The 26,972-nt window shown below is 44.3% G+C and overlaps 1 protein-coding gene across 1 annotated transcript in view; it reads right to left on the reverse strand.

Moving 5' to 3' along the window:
• Positions 1-18,719, reverse strand: part of CFAP54 (cilia and flagella associated protein 54) — a 383,858-nt gene extending 365,139 nt beyond the window's left edge. The window contains exons 1-5 of the mRNA XM_044280574.1: positions 18,565-18,719; positions 11,734-11,839; positions 10,193-10,336; positions 2,366-2,537; positions 2,126-2,184 (exon numbers count right to left, since the gene is read on the reverse strand). Of these exons, the coding sequence (XP_044136509.1) occupies positions 2,126-2,184; positions 2,366-2,537; positions 10,193-10,336; positions 11,734-11,839; positions 18,565-18,719 (636 nt within the window). The remainder of the gene's footprint in view (positions 1-2,125; positions 2,185-2,365; positions 2,538-10,192; positions 10,337-11,733; positions 11,840-18,564) is intronic.
• Between the last annotated feature and the right edge of the window lie 8,253 nt (positions 18,720-26,972).

The following is a 26,972-nucleotide window of genomic DNA, read 5'->3' on the forward strand; positions in this document are numbered from 1 at the left end:
TGACATTTATGGGGAATAAAGTGTTTTATATCTGGCTAGACTGATAAGGAATTAGTTTACAGACACTAAAGCAATAGTCATGGACATTAATGCTGAATGCTAAGATTTATTATTTCATAAATGGTGATAAATATGTGGACACAGATGAGAAGAGCAAACAGACTACTGATTTGTTTTTTATAACCGTCTTATACCCCAAAGTAGCCACTAGAGGTCGCCATCAGATAGGCTATGCAGTACAGTTGATGAGACCCTTCAGTTCATTGCTGCTCCATATTGAGTCTGATGGGGTTATAAAAATGAATTATTCTTCACAGGAGAGGGTTATAAAAATAACTACAGCAAATATGTAGCAGTTCTGTCTAGAGAAAGTTTGGCAATAAAATGTACTTTCTACCTAAAACTTTCTATCTGATCACAGCACAATTACTAAATTACAATTTAACTAGAGTTTGGAGAGACCTGAAATTTCGTAAACCCTTCAGAATTTTTCATCAGATTTTCACAAAAGTCCTAAAGGTAAATAGAGATAACTAAATCAAATAAGTCAAAAATATCAGACATGGTCATTTTTTGAGAAAAATGATCCAATATCGCATGTCTGTGAGTGGCAAATGTGAGCCTTTAGGACTAGCAGATAATTTGAAGGTGAAATTAGAGTCAAATGTTTTCAATCGATGGGATGACAATTAGGCTTGAGTGGGTGACCTGCTTTACTTAAAGAACAAAGATCTATCAGCGTCTGATCTTCACAACACGTTTGTGGAAGTGTATCATGGTACAAACAAAGGAGATTTCTGAAAACCTAAGAAGAGGAGTTGTTGATGCTCATAAGGCTGGAAAAGGTTACAAAACCATCTCTAAAGAGTTCTGACTACACCAATCCCCAGTTAGATTATGTACAGATGGAGGAAATTAAAGACCATTATTACCCCCCACCCCCACGAGTGGTTGACCAACAAACATCATGCTCATATCAAGACGTGTAATTGTACATGAGGTCACAACGGAACCCAAGGAAACCTCTGAGCAACTAAAGGCCCTTCTCATATTAGCTAATGGTAACGTTCATGAGTAGGGATGAACGAAGCGAGCTTCAGAGCATAGATCCGAAGTCGCTTCGCTCAAAACTATGGATTAATGCTGTACGAAGATCCGTCTCTGCACAGCATTAAAATGCAGGTCCTCTGATGAGGCGAAGTCAGTTATTCCCAAAGTCTCGCAAGACTTTGATGAATAACTTCAGTATTTGATTTTAAAACTGAAAAAAACATTTTAAAACTTGGATCCAAACTTGGCTTCGGTTCCGATTGGTACCTCGGAACCGAAGTCGAGTTCGGATTCAGGTTTTCAAATGTTTTTTCAATTTAAAAATTAAATACCGAAGTGTTTCTCGCGAGACTATGGGAATAACTGACTTGGCCTCATTGGAGGCCATACATTTTAATGCTGTATGGAGACAGATCTCCGTACAGCATTAATCCAAAGTTTTGAGCAAAGCGTCTTTAGATCTAGGATCTCAAAATTCACAAGCTTCGCAAGGGTCTGTTTTGTCTATTTCATTTGTTGCTTGTGTGTGTGGTAAAAAGATGTACACAGTGACCCCCATAATAGTGACATCTACAGTGCTCCTAAAACAGTGATATCCACAGTATCCCTATAACAGTCAAGAAAAATGGCGGACTTATTATGGAAACCTGGTGTAAAACAGTGAGGCAAAGATTGAAGGACATGAAAGTTTCTATTGGATAACAGGGGTCATGTGACTGCGTGTGTGTCAGAAATGAACGAAGGACCTGCAAACTTTTTGGGGCTAACACGGGTTATGTGATGGTGTCATAATCGTGTCAAGAACGGTAAGACCTGGAGAGCTTTCTAAGCACCTGATTTAGCTACATGCCACATTTGGTGCAGATTAGTCCAGTTGTATGGTCGTGAATAAAGAACAGACAACTTAAATTCATTTTTCTATATAACAGTTTGAAAAGCGATGACTTAGCCCTAGTACCCCAATTCCCTGAATCAGGCATCATCACTACGAGCTACAAATCCTCAATATGATTCTAATAAGAAATATGAATCTTTATAATATATGACGACTATGGATCTACTGATTACATCTTACCTGTGATGAACGTCCTAATGCCATTAAATGTCTGCATATGGTGTATATGTGAAGACTTCCTAAATGGAGGCAAGATTAAAAAAAAATATTGGTGACTCATGCACAAACAGCCAACACATGGAAAACAGAAAATTGCATCCTAGAAGAGCACACTGTATGGAAACACCAACAGCGCTCTCGTCAGTGTTCAAAACTGGTTAATAAGTGAAAATGTCCATCTAGTTTTATAACTGTGCATACCATTAAAAGTTAACCAGCAGAGATGTTCTTGTGGAAGGACAACTTCCATGATGAGCTGAAGAAAGGACAATATATTTAGGCATTTCTTCACCGATTCTGGATTCCGGAGATTGGCATCACTGGTCTTCACCAACTGGTACATGCAAATACATCTGCCTTGTAGGGCATGGAACTAAGAGGTAGGAATATATTATGTTAATTATTAGGAAACAATTTAGCCAAATGTATTATTTACTGTTGCAGAAATTCCTGGTATTTACATTGGAACTAACCCTTTAATAGACAATTCAGGTTTATGGAATCCATTATTTGCTTGCCATGTTTTATACTCAAAGTGGACTACTGCAATTTGTGTCTATGTCTGCCACTGAAAGTGGAATTTAGAGGGGTTGTCTAACCTTCAACATTGGTGGGATATTGCTAGGATATGCCACAAATGTGAGAGGTGGAAACGCAACTATTTCTAGAATGGAGCTCCCAAAGTGAAGAAGACTGCACCGCTCATTCGTGGCTGACCTCCATTTATTTTTATCGGACTGTCGAAAATAACCAAACATTGCTCAGCTATTTCCAGCAGTTCCACAGACGTGAATGGGGCAATATGCCACCAATGTTGGATGTGAGACAACCCCATTAACCCGTACACTACTATGTTTAAAATACCAACGGCGTAGTACTAAGGCGCCCAATTAACTGCAGGGGTCCGGCAGTCACGGATAGCCAGACCCTTGCTGTATGCGTATTAACCCTAGATGTGCCATGGTCAGCGCTGACCGCAGCCAGTGCGATGCCCGTGCAGGGAGGGAGCTGCCATCACCCCGCGCTGCTGTGACTGGGAACCAATGGCTGGGACGGCAGCCCAATGCCTTCCTTAGGCATGGTGGCTGCCTTCCCTGAAGCCTATGAGATCAAGCCACCTGGATCTCACAGGCAAGCAGGTTGTAAGTATTGTAATGCATTGTACAGGGGATCAGACCCCCAAAAGTTGAAGTCCCAGAGTGGGACTTGCAACACAGCAAGGGTTAACAGCAAAATAAACCTCAATATGCATTACTCTGATTCTGCAGTTTACAGAAATACACAATATGTGATGGTAAACTGCTATATTGGCACGTGGCAATGGTCAGAAGCAAAGGAGCGCCATATAGATTTTGGAGGCAGATTTTGCTAGAATGGTTTTTAGGCACCATTTTGTATTTGAAGAGAACCTGACGTACCCCTACAGTGAAAAAAGTTAACTAATTTTGGAAACTACACCCCATAAAGAATATATTAAGGGGTGTACTGAGCACTTACACAGTGATAACTCTGTGAGTAAAGATAATATAGTAGATATCACCTGCAGTCCTACAGAGAATACCTTCTGGTATATGTTGATAATTCCTTTATAAATCCCAGTCCATGTCCCCTCAGTACTGGGAATCAGTCGGAGTCATATTAGAAGATAACAAAAGGTTGGAGCATAACTGAATGCGGAATTCCCTTTTAATGTCCCCTAAAGGTGGCCACACACATTAGACAGAAGTTAGTTAATGATCTCACCATCGCATAAGTATGTCCATATGTATGTGTCTATTTCTGTGTGTGTGTGTGTGTGTGTGTGTGTCTGTCCCTGTATGTATGTGTGTCCCTGTATGTATGTGTGTTCCTGTATGTGTATCTGTCCCTGTGTGTGTGAGTGTCTGTGTGTCCATGTGTGTCTGTCTGTCTGTGTGTGTCCCTGTGTGTATTTGTGTCCCTGTGTGTGTGTGTGGCTGTGTGTGGCTGTCTGTCCCTGTGTGTGTATTTCACCGTCCCTGTGTGTGTGTGTGTGTGTGTGTGTCTGTATCAAGGAGCGGTGTGGGAGGATAACTCCACACCGACCATAAGAGGGAAGGGAAAAGGTACTAGGACTGGAAACTAGGGAAAGGGGGAAAGGTGACCACCTAGTGAATCCCTAACCCGATCCCTGACTACTATAAGTATGAACAGACTTTGATGGTAGGAATGTTCATACGCTGTAACCTAGGGCCCTATCTTACCCTAAAGGGGCCTGGAAATAGTGTCAGGTCAAGATATGACCTGTTCCTTCCCAGCTGAAGGAACAGGAGACTCCCCCAGGTCTAATACCAAAGGGTAGGGGAAACCCACGAACAAGAAATAGGGAAAAGACACTTAACTTCAAAATATGCAGATGAGCAGGAACTCAAAGGAGAACCAGACACCAGCTCTTCAAAACCAAAAGGAGCTATCAACTGCATAGCATGATGGAGGAGGCCAGACTAAATAGAGGAGTAGAAATGACCACTTAAGCTACACCTAAGACCAGAGGTGTGGTCATACCCAGCAACAACACAGAAGAGTGAAACCAGAGAGGCTGTCAGATCACATCACGTGCAGCCAGTCTCCTAGATCTTCTAACCCCGTCACAGGAGAGACCATGACAGTCTGTCCCTGTGTGTATCTGTCCCTGTGTGTGTCTGTTCCTTTGTGTGTGTCTGTCCCTGTGTGTATGAGTGGCTCCTTGCATCTGTCCCTGTGTGTGTGTCTGTCTGTCTGTCCCTGTGTGTATGTGTGTCCCTGTGTGTGTGTATCTGTCCCTGTGTTTATTTGACCGTCCCTGTGTGAGTGTCTGTCCCTGTGTTTATTTGACCGACCCTGTGTGTGTGTCTGTCCCTGTGTGTGTGTCTCTCCCTATGTGTATTTGACCGTCCCAGTGTGTGTGTCCCTGTGTGTGTCACCATCACCATGCCCACAGTGCTCCTAGACCTTAACGCAGCTGCATCAGGACGTTCTGTGCGGGGCAAGAAGAAGATGGAAAAGGAGGCAGCGCCGCCAGCATGGAGTCCGTGGGAAAGACACAAGGAGGCACATTAAAGACGTAGGTAACACTACCACATGATCTACACTCGTGTTATCTGTGATTTTGCATAGGACTACAGGTAACACTATCACATTATCAGCACTAGTGTTATCTGTAGTTTTACATAGGACTGCAGGTAACACTACTACTGTCACGGTGCGTACTGGCTGTGGGTGATTCCGTGCTGGCTGCGGTATTAGTGTGAACCTGCCCGTGTACGTGTGTACCCCCTTTGACTGTGTCTGTAATTCTGTATCCATGTACCCTGGTTGCCAGGGGCAACGCCCAGTTCTGTTCTTGTGTGTCCTGTTCTGAGCTCTGGTGCTGATGGGGTTAACTCCCCTGTCTGCTGTGCCTGGGGGTGGTTTTGCAGGTGCACTTGTTCAGCACCTATTTCTCCCTGTGTGTCCTGTTCCTGGGGTCAGTTCTGGTTTAGTTGTTCTGTCTGTCAGTTTATCCTGTTCCGTTCTGGGTTTAGCTCCTTGCTGCTGACCGAAGGGGTCTTTTCATCTGTCCGTTTATATGGTTCCGCCTAGGTTTACATTGTTGTATTGTGTTCCTTGTTTTGCCATGTCCTGTTCTGTCTGTATCTGCCCTGTATTATGTTATTTGTTCCTGTTCTGTTCCTTGCTAGCCTAGCAGTGCTTAACTGTGTCCATTGTCATGTCTGTATTCCTGTAGAGCCTAGCAGAGCTCATCTGCGCCTGTTCTCTGTCCTGTTATTGTCTGTCTGGCAGTCCTTACTGCTTCTGGCTTCCCTGGAGGGGGGATCTCTATCCGTGTGCAGCTCTGCCTGGGGCCGCTTTGCTTTTATCGCTTGCAGCGCAGGTAACTGCTTCTGCCTTTGTTTTGCCTTGCCTGTCTGTAGTACCTGTACCTGCATCTGTATCAGTACCGCTGTCTGTCTCTGCTGGTACCATTGTTGGTATCTTCTGGTCTGCTGGACCAGCTGCCACTGACTGGGTTTATGCTCTGGAGTCGCCCCTGGAAACTACCTTGGCTCAAGTCTATCCTCACCACTGGAGGCACTAGTGAAGATCTGGTGTTGCTTAGTTACTCCCCTCCAGACTATTGCCAGTCAGTGGCACAGTGGGTACACACCCGCTCGTTTGTTACAACCACATTATCAGCACTAGTGTATATATATATATATATGCAGATGACACTACATTTTCTGTACTCAGATAGCCATCACTGTGTTATCTCTGTTGTTACATAGGACTGCAGGTGATAACTACTATATTATCTGTACTCAGAGAGTTATCACTGAGTTGGGGGGCCCACTGAGACTTTATCGCCCAAGGGCCCACATGAACCTGGAGCCGGCCCTGGGTCAAAGTGCTCAGTACAACCCTTAATATATTCTTTTAAGGGGTGTAGTTTCCAAAATGGGGTCACTTTTTAAGGGTTTCCACTGTAGGGGTACGTCAGGGTCTAGCACAATCTGCCTCCAAAATCCATATGGCGCTCCTTTCCTTCTGACCACTGCCACGTGCCAATAGAGCAGTTTACCATCACATATGGTGTATTTCTGTAAACTGCAGAATCAGAGTAATGCATATCGAGGTTTATTTTGCTGTTAACCCTTGCTGTGTTGCAAGAAAAAAATGATTAACAAAAAAAAAAATCTACCCCAAATTGTTATTTATTTTTATATTTCACCTCCATTTTCCTTTAATTCTTGTGGAACACCTCAAGGGTCGATGAAGTTGGTAACATCAGTTTTAAATAATTTGAGGGATGTAGTTTCTAAAATGGGGTCATTAATGGGTGGTTTCCATGACATAAGCCCCTCAAAATCACTTTATAACTGAAATGGCGCTTAAAAAAAAAAATGGTTTTGGGGATTTTGTTGAAAAAATAAAATGACATTTACAAAGTTATGCCAACATAAAGCAGACATATGAAAATGCTCATTAATAACTATTTTACAAGTTATTACTATCTGTCTTAAAAGTAGAGAAATTAAAATTTAGAAAATTTAGAATTTTTCTACATTTTTGATTCCTTTACATATCGACTCAAATTTATGATTGTCATGAAGTACAATGTGTCACAAGAAAACAATCCCAGAACGGCTTGGATAAATAAAAGCTATTACCACATAAAATGACACGTCAGATTTTAAAAAAATCGGCCTGGGATTTAAGGTGAAAAGTGGCTCGGTAGTGAAGGGGTTACTATACATTGACCTTCTACCTTTCCAAACAAAAATCTGACTACTCCCTTAGGCCTCATGCACACGACCGTATGTATTTTGCGATCCGCAAAAAACGGATCCGCAAAACATACAGATGCCGTCCGTGTGCATTCCATATGCATTCCATATTTCCTAACAGAACAGCTGGCCCCTAATAGAACAGTATTATCCTTGTCCGTAATGCGGACAATAATAGGATATGTTCTGTTTTTTTGCTGAACGGAAATACGGACATATGAAAACGGAATGCACATGGAACGGACAAGGAAAGAAAATATGTTTGTGTGCATGAGGCCTTAAGGGGTTCTGTCACTTCAGCAAATTGCATTTATCATGTAGAGAAAGTAAATACAAACTAATTACTAATGTATTGTGATTGTGCATATTGCCTCCTTTGCTGGCTGGATCCATCTTTCCATCAGATTATACTCTGCTTGTATACAGGGATTATGACCACCCAGAAATCCAGCAGCGGTGTCCGTGCTTGCACACTGTAGGAAAAAGCGCCAGCCTATGTGGAGGAAAGAGCTGCATTTACACACTGCAATCTCCTCCACAGTATAAGGGCTCATGGACACGACCGTTGTAGTTTTGCGGTCCGTTTTTAACGGATCTGTTGTTCCATATCTGAGTTGTTTTTTTTCTGTTTTGTTGCCGCATCCGTTCTGTTATGCCACAAAACATATCCGTATGGTTTCTGTATGCAATCAGTTTTTTGCTGATCGCAAACGGAAACAGGAAGTTTATCATTACTGTAATGTACTGTAATGTTTGCAAACAGTAAACACATGGGCAAAGTGGGCATGGATCCGCAAAATACGGATGACATACAGATGTGTTCCGTATGCATTCCGTATTTTTTTGCAGACCCATTGACTTGAATGGAGCCACGGACCGTGATTTGCGGACAATAAAAGGACATGCACTACTTTTTTGCGGAACGGCCAAGCGGACATACGGAAACGGAATGCAAACTGAGTCATTTCCGTTGTTTTTGCAGACCCATTAAAGTAAATGTTTCCGCATATGGTCCGCAAAAAAAAACTATTGGACACGGAAAGAAAATACGTTCGTGTGCATAAGCCGTGAGGATGAGAGATGGCAGTAGCCATTGCTCGTCCTTATCCAGATTCACAAAGCACGTGGCCCTGAAAAAAAAACTAAAAAGTTGCCCTATATTGTAGGAGGGTCTAAACTGACAGGAGGCGGGGCACCAAAAGTAGGCAGGTCAGCAACACCATAGCGCCACATACCACAGTGCCGCACAATATATTGCCCCAAAAGCCTTCCCTCTGAGTTGGCCATCAACAGGGGCTCATTTTCTCTCCTCCTTTTCCAGTTGTCTCTGATTAAGATATGGCGCGGGGGGCTTAGGTGGTGATATGCAGGAGTTGAATTCAGGAGGACATGTCGCTGACCGGGTACATGAGTACCTGATTCTAACAGAGTTAATTACCACTGATAGCGTATTATGTACCCAGCCAACAGCAGAAATGGGGGCTTGGGCGGCACCCTGGGCATCGGCCCACCGGGAAGTTTCCCTGACCCTAATTGAGCTGGTTACTAGAGTGCTGCTCAAATTCATTTTAATGGGGGCAGTGCTGCAGTAAATATCTCAGAACTGTGTATTTCCAGTGCAGGAACTACTCCTGATTAGTGGGGGTGCTGGGTGACGGACCACAAACAATCTGATGTTGATGGTTTATGAATATAAAAACCGTCCCGGCCACAAGGGAGGCTGCTGCTTTCTCCTATAGAGTACACACACAACCACCGTCGCTGGATTGCAGGGAGGTCACAATCAATGGATACAAGCAGTGTATGTGATGGAAAAATGAATCCAACCCGCAAAGGAAGCAATATGGATAATAACAATACATTAGTAAGTGCCTTGTATTAGAGGATTTATCCCATGATTAATGTAAAAAAATGAAAATCAGACATCATATAGTACATGACAATCGCTTTCTAACAAAGCTAGAACCAGCTCTGGACCTCGCATGGATCCAGAGATCTCCCTATTCATTGCTCTGCTAGATCAAGCTAACAGCTCAGGAGGCGTGTCCATGCGCTCCCTATCACAGCTCAGGAGGTGTGTCCATGCTCTCCCTATCACAGCTCAGGAGGTGTGTCCATGCTCTCCCTATCACAGCTCAGGAGGTGTGTCCATGCTCTCCCTATCACAGCTGAGGGGATGTGTCCATACTCTCCCTATCACAGCTCAGGAGGTGTGTCCATGCTCTCCCTATCACAGCTGAGGGGATGTGTCCATACTCTCCCTATCACAGCTCAGGAGGCAGCTGAAGGCTGAAACTGAGCATGTGCGGCCTTCTCAGTGAGCCGGACAAGGAAATAAGAAAAAATAAACTGGAGGTGGCGCTATACAGATACATTTTATAGAATAACTCAGTGGCTATACTAAATTTTTTATTAAATGCAATTACAAAAATATTCAGATCCAGGTGCTTGTTTTTAAAACTGTAGAATATTTTTTGTGGGACAACCCCTTCAACTTTCTCTACGTGATAAATGCAATTTGCTGAAGTGAGACAACCCCTTTAATTTATTGTATTTGACAAGCTTACAACTCTTTTAACTTTCCTTTTGTCTTGGATCAATTCCTTGACTTGACATCAAATTCTTGAAAAGACATAAGAGGAGTCATTACTTTCACAGAGGAAACGAGAAGGGGAGAGATTTCCTAACAACACTGAGATGTAAGAGTTTCAATTAATATGCAGGGACTTCAGGAAACTGTATTGTAGCACCGTGTCATCATACATACCATCTGACCAGCTTTTTCATCATCTGTTCCATTTGGAAAAAATGAAGATTTGAATTGTTCCACATCTGAAATATCATCAATATCCAGGGAACAAAACTGTTCAAGGTACCTCCCATAGCACTGAAAGAGTGCCAGCTTGTATTCCTGAAAATGAATCAGAGGATGTAACTGTATTTCTATCAGCCATGAATATCTTGCATGCTATTTGCAAGGCCAAACTGACTTTTTCCGCATGTATATACAACACAGCAAAGGGATAGGACATATTTATAAGACTGAGGGGTCTGACTGCTGGGACGCCCACTGATTATGAGAACCCATAAACTGAGAACACATTCTCCTGATCAGTGGAGGTTCCAGGAGTCAGACCCCCAACAATCTAATCAAAGGAGGACTGGCCGTAGACCCTATAGGGCAATTCCCTGGTGGGCTGATGCCCAGAGGACTGCATGAGCACCCCTCACAGCTGCAAGGGGAGTACATAACAATTTGATTCTTTTAGCATTAATTAATACTAGGAGCATCAGGTACTTATGCACCTGGTTAGGGGCCACAGGACAGTGATACAATTGAATACTTACGCTGGCCTTGTCTTCTGTCAGTTTGGACCTGCCCTCCCAGCAAAGTCTTCGCAAACCCCCTCCTCCCGTGCAACGTCCACTCCTGTGGCTAGTCAAAATCGCTTTCTCAGATGACAATAAAATCTTGTGTCGTCCTCTTGGGTGGGCCCCTTCTGAGTTTGTAGCCGCTTCCTCTGCTTCCCCTATAGCTACGCCCCTGAGGAGACCACAACACTCGCACCAGTGCAGTGGCCCCTCCAAACAGCTGATTGACAGGGTTGCCTAGAGTCAAACTCCCACCTATCTGATGTTGATGGCCTATCCTCACGATAGGTTTTCAGTTGTCTCAAGCCAGACTACCCCTTTAGGAGCACACCATCCTGAGAACTGTAGGAAATCTTTGATGGAGCAAAACCTGTATACATTTGGGAATGCTTTGAATTTCAGGGGCACTTGCACCATCAGATGGTACATATATCCACGCTACTCTTCACCTATCTCCTTCGTATCTGTACTTTGAATTTTATTTTTTTAATTTGTGGCATTTGTCTCCACACATTTACATGTCACTATAAGAAATGTATTTTTACTAAAAAAAATAGTAGTAGTGATAATTCAAGTGTTTAATGGAGGTATTTTTTTAGGTTAAAATAATGTTATGGCAGTGTATCATGTAAAGCTCCAAAGATCTCCCACTTCCACTCCACATTTCACTGACCATAAAAGTCTAACTTCCTACATTTTCATCGTCAAAGAATGTGATATCTCCTAACTGGACTGAATGGAGTGAATCACAGACATGATTCATCAATACATCAAGGAGATAGACGCCAGATGATTCAGTCTCAGGGAATCTAGCATTCACGTTGTGACCATAAGAGATGTAGGAGCTTTTTATATCAACGTCAGGCAGACATAAGCCTTCACAGCAAAATGCTGCAAAACATTATTGATTCACCCAGCAATAACCTTGCGACTTACTCTGATCTGGGCAAGGCTGTCTCCAACCTTAAGGAGCTTTTCTTGGTAATACCACTCTGGCAGTCGGGGTTTATACTTGACCCATATATGAAATAAAGTACTGGATCTAGAGAGAAACAATAAAATAATAAAATATATGTAAAGTAACAGAGAAGACATTTTCCAGAGCTAATATTGACTTGGGCTACATGCACACGACTATGTGCCCCCCTCCCCCCGGTGCCATATTGCGGCCCGCATACAGCGGGTCCTCAATACATGGGGCACCGGCCGTGTGCATTCCGCATCACAGATCGTGGACCCATTCACTTAAATGGGTCCGCAATCACGGAGACGCAAAACAGAGGCACGTATCGGAACCCCGCGGAAGCACTACATAGTGCTTCAGTGGAGTTTGTGGCCGTGCATCTGCACCGCAAAAAGAGTAGCGCATGCACTACTTTTGTGCGGACCGTCGGATGCGGATCGCGGACACCATTCAAGTGAATGGGTCCGCGATCCGCATGCGGCTGCCCCACGGTCTGTGCCCGTGCATTGCGGACTGCAACAGAGCCCTTACGTTCGTGTGCATGTAGCCTTAAACATATAATAATCAGGATTTTGTATACTCTTTATGGTTGACTCCCATGAATAAGGAACAGCACAGTTTTGGCCTATATTATGCACCTGACTACAGGACGTACCCAAATGGGAAATAAAATATTTCATACTAGTTCAGCATAAATATCATTACTTTTAGTTCATGAGTTAGTACTATTATGGCAATACCATAGAGGGACAGTCTAAGAGCTCATGCACACAAACTTATTTTTGGTCTGCATCCAAACTGCATTTTTTGGCGAGTCGGATGCAGATCGATTGATTTTAATGGGGCCATGAAAAATGCGACAGCGCACCGTGTGCAGTCCACATCCGTATGTGCGTTGCGTGACATCTGCAAAAATACAGCACATGTCCTATTCTTGTCCATATTACAGACAAGCATAGGACAGTTCTATTATGGACCGGACTTTCTGTTCTGCAAAATGCGGAATGCACACGGCTGATATCCGTTTTTGCAGATCTGCAATTTGCGCATAGCAAAACTGGCAACAGTCATGTGCATGAGCCCTAAAATGCATACTTTAGTGATGTTTGTGGTTCGACAAACATGTGGCCACAGGGTGTCCCTTACATACAGTATCACTGAGTTGTTAGTGTCCCTCATAGCTCCACTCGGGGTGACAGACTGTCGTTTGCGATGGATCCCCAGATCATCACCCAGCATTTGGAGCAGTGTGTCACTCCACAGCAAAGGCAGGACTGAAGTGCTCACTATGAGGCCTAGTCAGATACCAAGGAGAACCTGGACTTGGCGCTATAGATAATGTTCCAGTCTGTAGCAGTCCAGGATTCTCCTTCACAACACCACTGCAAACAAAGTCAATGGTGGCTAGCTGTAAATGGCAGGACACGTAATGGGCACCATGACACCAAATTTCTTTCTGCTAAGCGCCTGAAAATGGTCCAGGCAGACACAGGAGTGTGTAATAAAGGTGCTACCTGTGTCTGGATGGTGGACAACAAAACTGTGGGAGCTGTCAGTGGATCAAACGATCTTCTCTACTGGTGGTCTGTCTGGGCTGCCCAGATCCTGTTCACAGTTTGTGCATGCCCTCATGTAACCACTTCTCCCAACACCCCACAGCGAGCTCAGAACGGCAGGCAATTTGTTGATACGACCATCCTGCTTCTGTCAGTTCAATGATGCGCCCTCTCTCAAGTCTGTCAACTGGGCAAAATATATTTGAATGTGTTGTAGAGGCATGTCTACCAGTCCACAATCTCTCACCAAGAGGTATAATATCCAAAAGTAGCCTCTGTGAGCGTTTTTTTATAGTGCAGCAAGGAAGGCACTTTAACGCCCTCTTGTGGCAAGACCCAGTGTCTAACCACAACACACCTGTAATCATTTACATATCTGCCTGAGACATACTTGTATGCAGTGTTTTGCAGCAATGCAACACTTCTGTGTGCTGCATGTATTGCGGAAGGGGATGTAGAAAAAATATTTTTTGGGTGGAAAAAATGCTGCAACAGCAGTTTTTGAGACAAAACCAGTGGAAATCAAAAGAATGGTTATCCATCTCTATCCTTTTAGATCCATTTCTGGCTTTAGCTTAAAAACATGAATGAGAAACTGCAATGGCATTTACCCCCCAAAAAATTATGTGGGTGAAACCACGCTAAGGTTGCTGCTAAACATAGTTTGAATTGTGTGTTTTTTTGTGGCCCAAAAAAAAAAAAAAAAAAAAAAAGGTTGATTGTGTTTTACTATCTAGCTTTTTGTTAATAGAATTTTTTGTATGACTTTATAGGAAAGTACACACATCTACCCCCATTTGATGTTACTTCCTCTGTAGAGCAGAATGTGAAAAATACGTTGGTACAAAAACCGCCATTAAAAAACACAACACTGTTTTTTCAGCAGGGCAATAAAAACCAATAGAGGTCTATGAGAAAAAGACGTGCGCCCTCCACCACCTTTCCGCGCTCTGTTCTCGGTGTAGGTGCGGGCACCTATCAGACAATGGGGGCATATCCTAGCAATATGCCCCTATTTTCTGTGATGGGACAACCCCTTTAAAAGTCCAGTGGGCAATCCTACTGCGTGACTGACCTCTATCTCTGTACATGCAATTATTTAGGGCAATGAGTGATAAGACCACCTACTTGGGCACCTGAGCTCAAAAAGGGCAGAGATGTAAATGAATCTTTTCAGTTAAAACTATATATCAATCTACTCCTTTTTCCAGGGCCGTTCTCTTTTAAGCTGGTCCTCATGCCACTGCTTTTTCATAATTTACAGCAGGGAGGGACCAGTATACTGCACATGAACGCTGCTGCCAACCACTGTCGGCAGACTAAGGCTACATGCACATGTTCGTGCTGTGTTTTGTGGTCTGCAACGGGCCGCTCATAGAAATGCCTATTCTAGTCTGCAAAACAGGCCACAGAACGGAGCAAAGGATGTGGACAGCAGACAGAGTGCTGTCTGCATCTTTTGCAGCCCCCATGAGCATCCGAGCCGCAAAAACAATGGTCATATCCATGAGGCCTAACTAGGGTGGCCAGACATCCGGTTTTAAGCCGGACAGTCCGGTTTTCAGGATCCTGGTCCTTCGTATCGGCGCAAGGCCAGGACGGACGGCCAGAAGTCCTCCTCCTTTTTTTGTGGTTACACGGGTGATGGCAGTTGGCACGGGCCTAGCAGCATGTCCGGACCGCACAGTATGACTGACGTCACAACGTCATCAGCGCTGCTGCGTGTGTGGCACATCCGACGTGTACCTTTAGTTCAGGAGGGAGCAGCTGCAGAGCGTGGGTGCCACTTTGATCAATGCTCACTGGCACTGCCTGCCATCCACGATTCCACGCTGCTGCTCCAGGCCGTCCAGTGCTTGAAGAGCCAGCAGAATCAGCACTCAGCCCACTAGGCAAAAGGTTAGCACAGATCCTACTGCCCCAGGTACTTACAGGACTATAGATCAGAGTATAAATTATATATGGACTAAGCTGGAATAACCTGGATATCATTATAAATGTACAGCTGGTATACATTCTAAATGTTTAATGGACCATGCTGGTATAACCTGGGCATCTTCTGCATATAATTATAACGTACGTATACCAGTTGTACATATATAATTATATACAGGAGATGCCCAGGTTATACCAGCATGGTCTACATCACTATATACAAGGAGATGTATAACTTATACCAGCTGAACATATATCATTATATACAGGACGTGCCCAGGTTATACCAGCATGGTCCATATCACTATATACAAGGAGATGTATAACCCATACCAGCTGTACATATATAATTATATACAGGAGATGCCCACGTTATACCAGCATGGTCTACATCACTATATACAAGGAGATGTATAACTTATACCAGCTGTACATATATAATTATATACAGGAGATGCCCAGGTTATACCAGCATGGTCTACATCACTATATACAAGGAGATGTATAACTTATTCCAGCTGTACATATATAATTATATACAGGAGATTCCCAGGTTATACCAGCATGGTCCATATCACTATATACAAGGAGATGTATAACCCATACCAGCTGAACATATATCATTATATACAGGGCGTGCCCAGGTTATACCAGCATGGTCTACATCACTATATACAAGGAGATGTATAACTTATTCCAGCTGTACATATATAATTATATACAGGAGATGCCCAGGTTATACCAGCATAGTCTACATCACTATATACAAGGAGATGTATAATGTATACCAGCTGAACATATATAATTATATACAGGATGTGCCCAGGTTATACAGTCCTGATCAAAAGTTTAAGACCACTTGAAAAATGGCAAAAAAATCATATTTAGCATGGCTGGATCTTAACAAGGTTCCAAGTAGAGCTTCAACATGCAACAAGAAGAAATGGGAGTGAGAAAACATTTTTGAGCATTCAATTTAATGAAAACAACGAATAAACAGAAACAGGATGTTTTTCAGCTGATCAAAAGTTTAGGACCACACCTCCAAAAAAAACTAAACCCCCCCAAAACAGAAATACAACTTCCAAACATGAACTCAGTAATGAGTAGCTCCGCCGTTATTGTTTATCACTTCAAAAATTTGTTTCGGCATGCTTGATGCAAGCGTTTCCATGAGGTGAGTGGGAACATTTCTCCAAGTGGTGAAGACTGCCGCACAAAGGCCATCTACTGTCTGGAACTGTTGTCGCTTTTTGTAAACTTCCCTTGCCATCCATGCCCAAAGGTTCTCAATTGGATTTAGATCAGGGGAACACGCAGGATGGGCCAAAATAGTGATGTTATTCTCCTGGAAGAAGTCCCTTGTCCTGCGGGCATTGTGTACTGTAGCGTTGTCCTGTTTAAAAACCCAGTCGTTACCGCACAGACGAGGGCCCTCAGTCATGAGCAATGCTCTCTGCAACATCTGGACATAGCCAGCGGTCGTTTGACGCCCCTGCATTTCCTGAAGCTCCATTGTTCCACTGAAGGAAAAAGCACACTAGACCATTATGGCGCCCCCCTCCACTGTGGCGCATAGAGAACATCTCAGGTGGGATCTGCTTGTCATGCCAGTAACGTTGGAAACCATCAGGACCATCAAGGTTAAATTTTTTCTCATCAGAGAATAAAACTTTCTTCCACCTTTGAATGTCCCATGTTTGCTGCTCTCTTGCAAAGTCCAAACGAGTAGTTCTGTGGCGTTCAAGGAGACGAGGTCTTTGAAGACGTTTTATGTTTTTGAAGCCCTTCAGTCTCATATGCCGTCTGATGGTTATGGGGCTGCAGTCAGCACCAGTAAGGGCCTTAATTGGGTTGAGGATCGTCCAGTGTCTTGACGGACAGCCAATTGGATCCTCCGGCTCAGTGCTGATGACATTTTTTTAGGTCTTCCACTTGACTTTTTTGTTCCATAGCCCTCAGGATCATTTAAGAAATTTCAAATGACCGTCTTACTGCGTCCCACCTCAGCAGCGATGGTGCGCTGTGAGAGACCCTGCTTATGCAGTTCAACAACCCGACCACGTTCATAAAGGGAGTTTTTTCTTTTTTGCCTTTGCCATTACAACGTGTGACTACCTGACAGAAAATGACAATGAATCCACATCTTTGCACAGATTTAGCCTTTTAAAGGCATGTGGTCCTAAACTTCTGATCAGCTGAAAAACAGCCTGTTTCAGTTTAATCGTTATTTTCAATTAATTGAATGCTCAAAATATGTTTTATCTCACTCCCATTTCTTCTTGTTGCATGTTGAAGCTCTACTTGGAACCTTGTTAAGATCCAGCCATGCCAAATATGATTATTATTTTTTTGCCATTTTTCAAGTGGTCTTAAACTTTTGATCAGGACTGAGATGCCCAGGTTATACCAACTGTAAATATATCATTATATACATGAGGTACCCAGGTTATACCAGCATTGTCCATTGAAGATTTATAACTTATACATCTTCTTGTATATAGTGATATGGACCATGCTGGTATAACCTGGGCATCTAGTACATAGTATTTAACTATTGTGCGCCACTGTCCCCGGTATGATGTCCTCCTTTTTGGGGGCTCTGCAAGAGGCCACCCTAGGCCTAAACCTGATTGGCTGCAGCGGTCAGGTTTTGTATACTAACTAAAAAAGGTTACTTAGTTCATCTTTTTTTGTTTGTTTAAAGGACCCCTACCCTGAGGGCTAGCTGATCAGACAGGGGTAGGGGAAATGACATATTATATAGCACCCACTGATATAAAAAGGCCATCCATGTAATGTATGGGCATGCCATTTTTTCTTCTCTAGGGAAACAGATAAATGGACAATCCCTTTAAACCCTAAAAGGATGACGGTTGATTTTTCACTCTGATCAGATATACATTTTTCAAGAAAATCTGCCAGAGATTTGCAGTCAATTCTCTGGGAATCCAGCTGCAGAAGAATCTGTGTCATATGAAACAGTAGCCACAGCACCAGTGTGAACTGAGCCTGACTGGGTCACCCATGGCCGCCCTATGGATGTAACCCTACGGATACTACGTCCCTGCATCTCATCTTCTGTTCTTGGACTTTATCACACCCCTAAGGATGTCTAGGTGGAATTTACCTAGAGCAGTGGTGGAAACTACAACTCAGGACCTATTGGGAGTTGTAGTTTTGCCACAGGTTGGAGGGCATGAGTGACCAACCTTGCACTATAGCACATATTACAATTTACACCACTACTATCCAGATTGTATTGCAGTAGCAAGTAAAGGTATAGCGGCAGAGAGCCAAGGGACGTGTTACCCCCGTCTGCGGTCCTGCTGCCGGGCTTCTCCGGGGGGAGCTCGCTGCACTTTCCTCATAAATCCAAGAAACTCCTTGATTTCATTTTCGAACGTTGCTATAACCGGGTTCTTGCCGTCTATATCTCCGTAGAAGGCGGCAGGCAGCGCCTCCATGCTGTATGTCATCAGGTCGGGATAAGCAAGTATACCCCAGCAGCTGCTGCTAGGAGACCGTCTCCATAGGAACGACGCACGGGGCGGCCGTCGCGGCGCACACTGCGTGTGACGTCACGCGTTCTGAAAGTCCGCCGCAGTTTCTTGTCAGTCGCGTAGCAAGAGGAAGTAACCGTGGGTGACAGTGTGGTGTATGAAGGAAATAGCCTATAGGCTGGTGCTCTGACGTGAGCCCAAAGCATGTTGTCTGCAGGCAGGGTAACGGCTACAGCCATTGTCACGTGACTAACGTTGCAGAGTGGGCTTGTGTTGCAGGAATTTCCTTCCACCAGGATAGGGATTTTCTTCTGTGCCCTTGAGGTACATGTGCAGGGTTACGTGGATTTCTGTCTGTTTCTGCACCATAACTTGTATTGTGGTGGGGTTTGATGCGGATATGTTGCAGATCTCAAGCTTTACAAAAAAAAATCATAATAAGCAATGTGGACAGGTACCACGGCTGTGGAAAATCCGGCCATGTTTGATCCGTGTTTGGTTCTAGTGTTTTTTGCCCCCGTGTGTCACATTCTGGTCACGTAGTGTGGAGCGAAGTTGTGTTTTATGTTCGGCGTCTAAAGTTCGGGTTATCGAAGAATCGTGTTATGGATTCCGCTACCACGGACCATGGTAGCGGAATCCATAACGCGATTCTTCGATAACCTGAACTTTAGACGCCGAACTTAAAACACAACTTCGCTCAACACTAGTCACGTGGCCTAGGAGCAGCTCAGCCCCAGCTCATAGAAGTGTATGGGGCTGAGCTGCAATACCGAGCACAGCCAGTGTACAATGTACGGCGCTGTGCTTGGTAAGCTGTAAGAAGGCCAGGCCACTCATAGGAGCATCGCGGCCATCTCAAAACGATTGGTGGGGGTCCCAGGTGTCGGCCCCACACTGATCAGATACTGATGACCTATCCTGAGGAGGTCAACAGTATTCAAATATCAGAAAACCCTTTTAAAATCAATGGGTGCAGTCTGTAGAAAATGTGAACAGCACACGTCTGTGATAGAAAGAAATGTGAACGAGGCCTATGAGTATGTAAGTTTACTAGCGGGAAATTTACACCGATTTCTTCTGCACCAAAAACTGCATGTGTTACTTGTGTTTTTATTGCGGATTCGATGCGATTCTGCCACACTTCTCGCCCTTGCATTTCACACAGCAGAAAGCTTATTTTTCCATAGCATCACCACGACGGCCATACAAGGAGATTGACCCCTGACCTCTGTAGGGGCAGGAAGCAGAGAAAGGTTTAAATACCCCCCTCCCACCACCAAACACCAGTGTTTCCTGTCCCTACAGAGGACAGGGGCGGAGAAAGGTCTCCATGTGCAGTCTCCGTTGAGAAGAAGGTCCTGAATTGGCTGTGGAGTCGCGTACCTGCTTCAGCAGAATCCCCCTGTCAGCCCGCGGTCTTGTACTAACACCGGGCAGGGGGGAGAGGGAGAGACTCGCCTCCGGTTGATCTGGGGCCTGCTCCCGAAGCGCAGACGCCCGCTGGTTTACCAAAGCCACAGCCGGGTTGCACGCCATGCGGCGCTATACAAATTCGTCACTTCCGGCCAGCAGTTACGTTCCCGGAAGTGATGCGGACGGCTTCTGAGGACGGGAGAATTCAAATGGATTCCCCTGCTGCAGCGTCCTGTGGTGAGTGCTTACTCTCTCTGGCTATCCTCCAGGATGTCTGCGTCTGAGTACACTGATGCCTCTACCCTGCCGTCCGTAAGTTCCCCATAGGGGAGAGTTTTCTTCCTCTTTCATCTGGGCGCACTATTGTGGATCTTTTTCCCTGGTTCTAATGTTTTGTTTTTTTTCTTGGCTGTTCCAGACTGCTAAAGATCCGCTGAGAAAGCCCAAGAGATCCTCAAAGTGTATTTAATGCTTTAAACGTTTACCTGATGACCATCCTAAGAAGTTGTGCGGGGACTGCATTTCTAAAATTGTCCATGAGGAACAGCCGTTATAGACGAAATTAGATCTATGATGCAGGAAGAGATTAAGTCCTCCTTTGCGGCCATTTCTGCACTACAAACAGAGAAACCCGCTTTTACGGAGCCCCCTGCCAAACATCACAAATAAGGCGATTATGTTTCATCCGATTCTGAAGATTATGGTGATTCAGCTTCCTCTTCTAGATATACGGAGGATGAGGATAAACTCTCTGAGTGAGAATTTTCAGAGAGCAGAAGGAAATTTTATTTCTCTTCTGAAGCTATGCCTGAGCTTTTAAAAGTCGCTAGGGCTACTATGGGGGTAGAGGAGGTGCATTCTACTCCATCAGTACAAGATGAGATGTTCGGAGGTCTCAGGGTGAAGAAATCCAAAGTCTTCCCTATTAATGAAAACATCAAGGGGATGATTTTTGGATGAATGGGCAGATCCGGAGAAACGGCTAGGAGTTGCCAAATCCTTCCAAAACCGGCTTCATTTTGATCAGGAAGAGGCTAGGACCTTTAATACCATCCCTAAAATTGACGCCCAGGTAGCTAGGGTCAATAAAAAAAAACATTTGAAGATACCTCACAGATCAAAGATCCGTTGGATAGGAAGGCAGACTGTCTATTGAGAAGGTCATGGGAGGCGGCCATGTCCACGCTTAAATCAAACATAGCGGCCACATCAGTTGCCAGATCTATGTACGTCTGGCTCTCAGAGTTAGAAAATAGGGCTTCCAGCGATTCCTCAACAACTGAGATTTTGAGTGCTATTCCCCTGTTAAAATCTGCTACCGCTTTCTTAGCGGACGCCTCCGCCGAGTCGGTACGCTTTGCAGCAAGGGATGCGGGTCTGTCCAATGCGGCTCACCGTGCCTTGTGGGTTAAATGCTGGTCGGGTGACAAGGTGTCGAAATCCAGACTATGTGCCATTCCCTTTTCTGGGAAGTATGTCTTCGGCCCAGAATTAGACAAAATCTTAGAAAAGCTTCCGATAAAAAGAAAGGGTTCTCGGAGGAAAAAGTCTATAGGAGGAAGTATCCCTTTTGTGCCCCTTCCAACCAAAGTAAACAATACAGTGGTTAGGGCAAGTCAGGCCGTTTCAGTTATCCCAAAGGGGGGAGGGGTAAGGCTCCCTCCTCTGACACCCAAAAAGGAAACGAAAACCAGTGACATCAGGGTAGGGGGGAGATTGAGGATGTTTTTTCCCCGTTGGGAGGAAATATCCTCAAACTCATGGGCTCTGAGGATTATAGAGACAGAATACAGTTCTCAGATCCTCCCCCAAAAAGATTCATAGTCACCAAAATTGCGGTCCCAAACCCCAATCATCCTATTCGCGTGGGCATTCGAGAATTATTTGCAAAAGGGGTAGTGGCGGAAGTACCACGGTCTGAATAGGGAAAGGGGTTCTATTCGAACCTCTTCCTAGTGAAAAAGGAGGGTCCCTATCGTGCAATAATAAACTTAAAGCTTCTGAACAAGTACATTACCTATCAGAAATTCAGGGTGGAGACCCTAAAATCCATAGTTCCTCTGCTCCAGACCAATTCAGTAATGTGCACGGTCGACCTGACCGACGCTTACTATCATGTCTCGATACATCCCAGCTCTCAGTGGTTCCTGAGGTTCGTGGTCAGAGACCATCTGGGCAGAATTCTCAATTTTCAATTCACCAGTCTCCCCTTCGGCAGTCTCCCCTTCGGCTTATCCGACCTCATCCCCTCGAGTTTTTACAAGACTAATAATCGAGGTAGTTGCCTATCTAAGGAAGGCAGGTCTGACAGTTTTTCCATACTTAGACGATTTTCTGATCTCAGTTCTCTTCTTCTGCAGAGAGATCTGAATTTCTTCCGTCAGACCCTAGAGGGATTGGGTTGGTTGATCAACATAGGAAAAACACACAGTTAGAACCGACAACAAGGATCCAGTTCCTGGGGGTCATTCTGGATTCCCAGAGACAGCTAACTTTTTTGCCTCTGAGCATGATACAGGACATCCAAAAGAGAATCTCCATCTTCAACTCCAAGATGTTCTACTCCATCAGAGACTCAATGAGTCTCTTAGGGATCCTCACATCCTGCATACCATCCGTTCAGTGGTGCCAGATCCACTTCCGAACCCTGCAGATGTGGATTCTCAAGGTCTGGGACAGAAGGGAGTCTTCCCTAAACCAAAAGGTGATCATCCCTCAAAGGGATAAAACCTCCCTTTTTTGGTGGAAGAACAGGCTCAATATCTCCAAGGGGGTGATGTGGTCAAAGAATCCCTATACCCAGATCACCACGGATGCAAGCCAGTACGGCTGGGGAGCGAAGGTCGGAGATGTTTACTACCAAGGAGTCTAGCCAAAGTCGATCAGTCTCCAGTCGTCTAATTTTTGAGAATTGATGGCAGTCTGGGTAACTCTAAAGCAAGCCAAAATTCATCTTCAAGGCCATCACGTAAGAGTCCTGTCAGACAATGCGACAGTGATAAGATATTTTAAATCATCAGGGAGGCACGGGATCAAGCAGCCTGCTGGATTTGTCGGCAAGGATATTCATCTGGGCAGAAGTGAACGTTCATTCAGTGTCTGCAGTCCACCTAAAGGGGTCCTTAAATGTGGAAGCAGACTACCTCAGCCGGGCAAAGATAGACCACTCAGAATGGTCCTTAAACGAGGAAGTTTTCCTGACTATGTCGGACAAATGGGGGAGACCAGCAATAGATCTCTTTGCCACTCGGGTAAACTCAAAATTGCCAGTTTTTTGTTCCCTAAATCCCAGAGACAGACCGAAATTTCTGGACGCATTCTCTTTCAGATGGAATTGAGGTCTTCATTACGCTTTCCCTCCTCTTCCGCTAATCCCGATGGTGGTACAGAAAATCATTCAGGACAGGACTTCAGTCATACTAGTAACACCCTACTGGCCAAAGAAGAGCTGGTTCCCAATCTTGTGGAACCTTGCCAGCGAGGATCCTTGGATTCTGCCAAAGAGAAGAGACATCCTTCACCAAGGTCCGATTCTACACCCAGACCCGGACTTCCTCAACCTAGCAGCCTGGATCCTGAGACCCAAATTCTAAAGCATCAGGGACTATCGGATGCAGTAATTTCCACCCTCAAAGCTTCCAGAAAGAAAGTCACCTTTTTAATCTACCTGAAGATCTGAAAAAAGGTTCTGCCCGTGGTCAGGTTTGCCCTCGCCAAATACCTCAGCTCCAAATATCCAAATAATTCTGGACTTCTTACAAAAAGGATTTGACATGGGATTGAGACCATCCACACTCAAGGTCCAGGTATCCGCCCTCAGTTGCTTTTATGACACCGAATTGGCAAACCATAAGTGGATAAGGCGATTTATGAAGGTAATAACGAGGTTACGTCCGACTCTAAGGTCCCAGGTCCCCACCAGGGATTTAAACATTGTCCTTAGGGGACTATCACATCCTCCATTTGAGCCTCTGAGTGACTGCTCCTTGAAACTAAAATCTTACAAAACTGCATTCCTGGTGGCCATCACCTCAGCCAGAAGAATCAGTGAGCTACAAGCACTATCGATTAAAGAGCCCTACCTACAGGTCCTGAACGACAGGATAATTCTAAAACTAGATCTGTGTTTTCTACCGAAAGTAGTCTCGAAGTTTCATAAAGACCAGGAGATCACTCTACTTTCGCTGTTTAACAACCCGTCTAATCATTGGGAATATACCCTTCATTCGCTTGATGTTAGATGGGCAGTGCTTGATTACTTAGAAACCACAAAAGACTTCAGGAAGTCAGATTGCCTCTTTATCCAGTTTGGAGGAAGAAACAAGGGTTAGAAAGTTTCCAAGTCCTCCATTGCCAGATGGATTAAAGCTACCATCGCTTCTTGTTATTCCTTATAGAATCTATCTTGCCCTGATAATATCAGAGCCCACTCTACTAGGGCAATGTCGTCTTCTCAAGCAGAAAGAGCGGGTGTCTCCCTTGAGGAGATCTGTAAGGCAGCCACTTGGTCCAGCATCCATACTTTTGCCAAGCATTATAGATTGGACCTTTTCAAAAAGACCGATATGTATTTTGGACAAAAAGTCCTTCAGTCTGTGTCTCCCCCCCCCCTTAAATTCATATTTGATATACAGTACCTCCTTGTATGGCCGTCGTGGTGATGCTACGGAAAGCCGGAATTAGTACTTACCGGTAATTCATTTTCCATGAGATCACCATGACGGCCCGTATTTTCCTCCCTGTTCGTTACTTTGGGGTTGATTTGAAGAAATATCTTCTCCTATTTTTTTTTTTTTCACATGTGTATCCACCACCTCTTACTCTGGTATTTTGGAAGCACTGGTGTTTGGTGGTGGGAGGGGGGTTGTTAAACCTTTCTCTGCTTCCTGCCCCTACAGAGGTCAGGGGTCAATCTCCTTGTATGGCCGTCGTGGTGATCTCATGGAAAATGAATTACCGGTAAGTACTAATTCTGGCTTTTTGTGAGATAAGTTGTACTTTCTAATGGCATTTACGCTTGCATACAATATAGTGGGAAGCGGAGAAAAAATTTAACATTACTGCCACAATTCTTTTTTTACAGTGTTCACTATGAGGTAAAATTAAGCTGTTACCTTCATTCTCCAGCTTGGTACAATTACAACAATACCACACTTGTATAGTTTTTCTTGTGTTTTAATACTAAAAAAATTAAAAACCTTGAAACTATTTTTTTTTTTGTTAAATCATATTCTAACCCCTATAACTTTTTTTGTATGTGTACTTTGTAGTTATTAGTACAGAGCTGTTTGAGGGCTCATTTTTTGCAGGCTTATATCAGTGGTTTTGAGACCGCACACCAAGGACAGCATATAGCTTCAACATTTATTTTACCAGTGGTGCAATCTCAGAGTAACATTTATTGCTTATTGCGACGTTTCGGGCTCAATTTGGTGCCTTTTATCAAGCTGAGAAGGCCGGGTGTCAGAATTCAACTGCACGCCGTGGAATTCTGACACCCGGCCTTCTCAGCTTGATAAAGGCTCCAAATTGAGCCTGAAACGTTGCAATAAGCAATAAATGTTACTCTGAGATTGTACCACTGGTAAAATAAATGTTGAATTGAAGCTATATGCTGTCCTTGGTGTAATCCCACCGAGTTTGGAGAGTATGTCTGCTGAATATTTATTAGATATGTCAAATGGTTTTGTCTCTCATTCAAATATTACATTTCCATTATTCTCTATGGGCATTCCACTCTGGTCCATTATTCTCTATGGGCATTCCACTCTGGTCCATTATTCTCTATGGGCATTCCACTCTGGTCTATTATTCTCTATGGGCATTCCACTCTGTCATTCCTTTTAGTAGGTCCCGAATTGAAGCTATATTCCGTCCTTGGTGTGCTGTCTCCAAACCACTGATATAAGTCATTTATAGACGCCTCGGGTGGAAGGGGTCTGAGGAGACGTCCACCCACAAAAGCCACTGATAAGACGTGTGCTGAGGTCTTGCTGTGATTAGAAGTAATTTTTTGCAGGGTGATCTGTAGTTTTCAGTGATACCATATTGAAGTGTGTGTGACTTTTTGATCACTTTATACCTTTTTCGGCGGATTTAGGCCTCATGCACACGGCCGTTGTTTTGGTCCTCATCCGAGCCGCAGTTTTGCCGGCTCGGATGAGGACCTATTCACTTCAATGGGGCCGCAAAAGATGCAGTCAGCACTCTGTGTGCTGTCCGCATCCGTTGCTCCATTCCATGGCCCCAGAAAAAAAAATATAACGTGTCCTATTCTTGTCTGCACTTTGTGCCACCGCCGCAGTACAGTTATACACTCGTATGATCTATGCGATTGTATTACTGTACAGCGGCAGAGGCACAAAGTGCACGGCGTCATAGCAACCAATGACGCTGTGCGCTCCTGCAATGCCAGTCCGGTATTTCACGGACCGTGTTCCACGGACGTCTGCATGAGGCTTTATACTGCCTGTCTGTATTATGCTGAGTCTCCAGTGTAGTTGTATTGGGATGTAGCGTCGCACTAGTATCGCTGCCCCCTGCGTCTAGGAGCTGTCAAGGGTGAGAGAGTCTCAAGCTGCATCACACAGGAAAACATGGGGACCCCACAGTGTGAGGGGACAGCAGTTATGTGTCATGGCTGCCCTAACACAGTACAGGACGGCGAGACTCTGCCCCCTATGTCTTTACAAAGCCAGGCATAATGGGGAATGTAGGATTTATTAGAAAAACACAATATTTGAGGGGGAAAGAATCAAGATGGCAGACATCACACAAATTACACATCAAACACAACAGATA

Source organism: Bufo gargarizans, chromosome 2 (assembly GCF_014858855.1).
Source record: "Bufo gargarizans isolate SCDJY-AF-19 chromosome 2, ASM1485885v1, whole genome shotgun sequence".
Lineage (NCBI taxonomy): Eukaryota > Metazoa > Chordata > Amphibia > Anura > Bufonidae > Bufo > Bufo gargarizans.